This window comes from Eurypyga helias, unplaced genomic scaffold (genome assembly GCF_000690775.1).
Source record: "Eurypyga helias isolate BGI_N326 unplaced genomic scaffold, ASM69077v1 scaffold2390, whole genome shotgun sequence".
Lineage (NCBI taxonomy): Eukaryota > Metazoa > Chordata > Aves > Eurypygiformes > Eurypygidae > Eurypyga > Eurypyga helias.
Window position 1 is genome coordinate 153 of NW_010223581.1, and position 2,975 is coordinate 3,127.

Consider the following 2,975-nt stretch of genomic DNA (forward strand, 5'->3'; position numbering starts at 1 on the left):
AAGGGCCTCCGAGATCTCCAAATCTTTGGAGAAATACATCATGGAACCACAGAGTGGTTTGGGTTGGGAGGCACCTTAAAGCCCACCCCGTCCCACCCCCTGTCATGGGCAGGGACACCTTCCACTAGACCAGGTTGCTCCCCGCCTCATCCAGCCTGGCCTTGGACACTCCCAGGGCTGGGGCATCCACAGCTTCTCTGGGCAACCTGTCCCAGTGCCTCCCCACCCTCTGTGGGAAGAATTCCTTCCTGATGTCCCATCTCCCTCTTTCCATTTAAACCCTTTATCCCCTGTCCTGCCAGTCCCTGCCCTTGTACAAAGATCTATCTAACAACTGTTTTTCTTTTTTTTTTCCCCCAGTGTTTCCGGAAACGTTTGAGTGCAGGCAAACCCTTGTTCTCTCACCTTCGCTTTCCTCGTTTCCGAGGCGATGCCCAAAGTGAAGAGGAGCAGGAAGCCTCCCCCGGATGGCTGGGAGTTGATTGAGCCAACGCTGGATGAGCTGGATCAGAAGATGAGGGAAGGTGGGCAGCAGAGCTGGGTGTTCTCAGGGATGTGTCTCTAGAACAAGCTCATCCCCAACTGATGCAGGAAGCACAGCTTTCCCTGCAGAACAGACTCTTTTTGGTATCTGCCTTGCCGTGATACTGCAGACCGCGCCTGGGCCAGTACTGGTCGCTTTTCTCTGGGCGCACCCGGGTTAGGGAGCACAGGGGGTTGGTGTGCAGTTCTCCACGGCCGAAGCCCTGCGGAAGGTCGCTGCTGTGCGTGGAGGGAGTGGCAGTTCTTGTCCGTGCTGTTGCTCTGGTCTGACAAGGCAGGGCAGCCATGAAGTCACCTGCCATCCCAGTGTGGGTCACGTCATCCCCACTGTCCTCCTTTTTCTATTTTCATTTCCTAAAGGAGCTGTTCCGGTCCTGGTCCCTTGAGTTTGAATCTTCTCCTGTGCAGCTTGCTCTTACCTCTGTAACGTATTAACGTGATGATCATTCTTGGCCTAGTTCATAGCAGAGCGACTAAGGAGACAAGTTTGCTGCCTGAAAGTCAGCTGAAACGTGGTGTTTGTGTTCTCTCCTAGCGGAGACTGAGCCTCATGAAGGGAAGAGGAAAGTGGAATCCCTTTGGCCTATCTTCAGAATTCATCACCAGAAAACACGCTACATCTTTGACCTCTTCTATAAAAGAAAAGCCATCAGCAGAGGTGAGGAAGGCCTGGGCAGGGGAAAACGGAAGAGAGCAACATGTCCACCTCCAGATACACCTGAACTGGGGTGTTGGTGGGATTGGGTTTCTGGGGAGGGAGGCTGGAGGGAAGGCTGGCAGCTGCCTGTAGTAACTGTTAGTTACTACAGCTAGTAACTCCTGACAGTGAGCCTTCTGATGCTTTCTGGGAGCTACTTGTGATGGTGTCTGCTCCTCTACAGAGCTCTACGAGTACTGCATCAAGGAAGGATATGCTGACAAAAACCTGATTGCAAAGTGGAAGAAACAGGGTTATGAGAACCTCTGCTGCCTGCGGTGTATCCAGACACGGGACACCAACTTCGGAACCAACTGTATCTGCAGGGTCCCCAAAAGCAAGCTGGAAGTGGTAAGGGTTTTCAGCTTGTTCCTCTGCTTCTGTGGACCCTTCTAACTTCCCCCAGGTCAGGGACAGCAGAAGAGGCAGTGCTGTTCTTTCTGCTAATTTCCTCTAGTTTTAACATTTTCTACCTTATGCTGGCAGAGTTGGTATTTAGTTGGTTCTAAAGTGACTTGTCAGCTTTGGCATTCAGTTGCTTAAAGCCATTAAAGTATGGGATAAAACCAGAAAACTGGATGGTAGAAACCCTTCCCACAGCCCCATTCTCTGCCTTGAGGCCTGAGCCTGCTGTTCTCTCTGCTCACGCCGCCTGGCTGATATACCATCCTCCTGTTTCTTTTCCAGGGGAGAATCATTGAATGCACTCACTGTGGATGCAGAGGCTGTTCGGGGTGAAACCTTTAGCCATGAGACTACTGAGGGAGATCATCCTCCAGAATGGACTGTTAGTGCAGTTACAGCCACCTTCTGCGTGATTTGGTGTTTCCCGATGGCAATTAAACCAGCAGCGTATTCACCCGAATCGTATATACAGTGATGGTTGTTTTGGGGTGGGTTGTTGTGTAGCCACTTATTTTAAAATAAAAGTCTGCCTTCCTGAGCGAGCGGTGCGAAACATTTCTGTGCCCCTGTCCTGCTGGATGTGCTTCGGTCAGTTGGTTTGAAGGCTGCTCTACATACTGTAAGGTATTCCAAGTGTGGGTTGTTTTTTAACCAGCTTGTTCCCTTCTTTCGCAACTAACTGAATTTAAAATGCTGCATGGAAAGGAAATAATACAGTTCTCAAAACTCCAGTTGTGACTTCAGTTCTCCCCTGATGTTGTGTACAAGCTAAATTTCACTGGAACTCCCTGCTCAGGTTTGTAACCTGGAATTGGTGTGTAGATCCATTCAGGAATGAAGGGTCACACGTTAAGTGCCTAGATACACACAGGAAAGAGACAAAACTAGCACTGAGCTAACCCACTGTTAAATCTGATTAGATAATCTGCTGCAGTTAAAGAAATTCACTGAAAATGTATTTGCTTCTCCTTAAGGGACAAATATTTTATTACACAGTTATCGTAATAATTGGGGTTTATGGAAATACAAAGCAGCTTTACTACGAGATGGTTTAAGTTCCACGTTGTCCAGCACGAGGAAGATGCAGGACTTCAGTGTCCCGCTCACACTACTTCTGCCCTGGCTGCTCCTGCACAGCCTCTTCCTTGTCGTCACCTACTGCACGTTTAGCTGTTCTGTATTTTTCCCAGGGGTGAGGGGTCTCCTCTCCTGCCATTACTTTTAACCAGCGGTAGTAGTAACCACGGAAACCATCAATTTTCTCCAAGTATGGGTTCTTCAACTTATACTGCAAACAGAAATCCAACAAAACATAGAATCATAGAATCAC

The 2,975-nt window shown here is 49.1% G+C and overlaps 1 protein-coding gene across 1 annotated transcript; it reads left to right on the forward strand.

The window, feature by feature from the left end:
* Positions 1-371: 371 nt before the first annotated feature.
* BUD31 (BUD31 homolog (S. cerevisiae)) lies at positions 372-2,184 on the forward strand. The gene is made up of 4 exons (XM_010160530.1): positions 372-524; positions 1,079-1,201; positions 1,425-1,591; positions 1,928-2,184. Exons 1-4 carry the CDS (start codon positions 431-433, stop codon positions 1,976-1,978), a joined length of 435 nt encoding a protein of 144 aa, XP_010158832.1. The 5' UTR covers positions 372-430; the 3' UTR covers positions 1,979-2,184.
* The last annotated feature ends 791 nt before the right edge of the window (positions 2,185-2,975 follow it).

Bases quoted from the DNA above. Each gene is read 5' to 3' on its own strand.
- BUD31 (XM_010160530.1), top strand. From the start codon at position 431: ATGCCCAAAGTGAAGAGGAGCAGGAAGCCTCCCCCGGATGGCTGGGAG. The intron at 1,202-1,424 runs GTGAGGAAGGCC...GCTCCTCTACAG, and splicing joins AAGAAAAGCCATCAGCAGAG to AGCTCTACGAGTACTGCATC. The intron at 1,592-1,927 runs GTAAGGGTTTTC...TTTCTTTTCCAG, and splicing joins CCAAAAGCAAGCTGGAAGTG to GGGAGAATCATTGAATGCAC.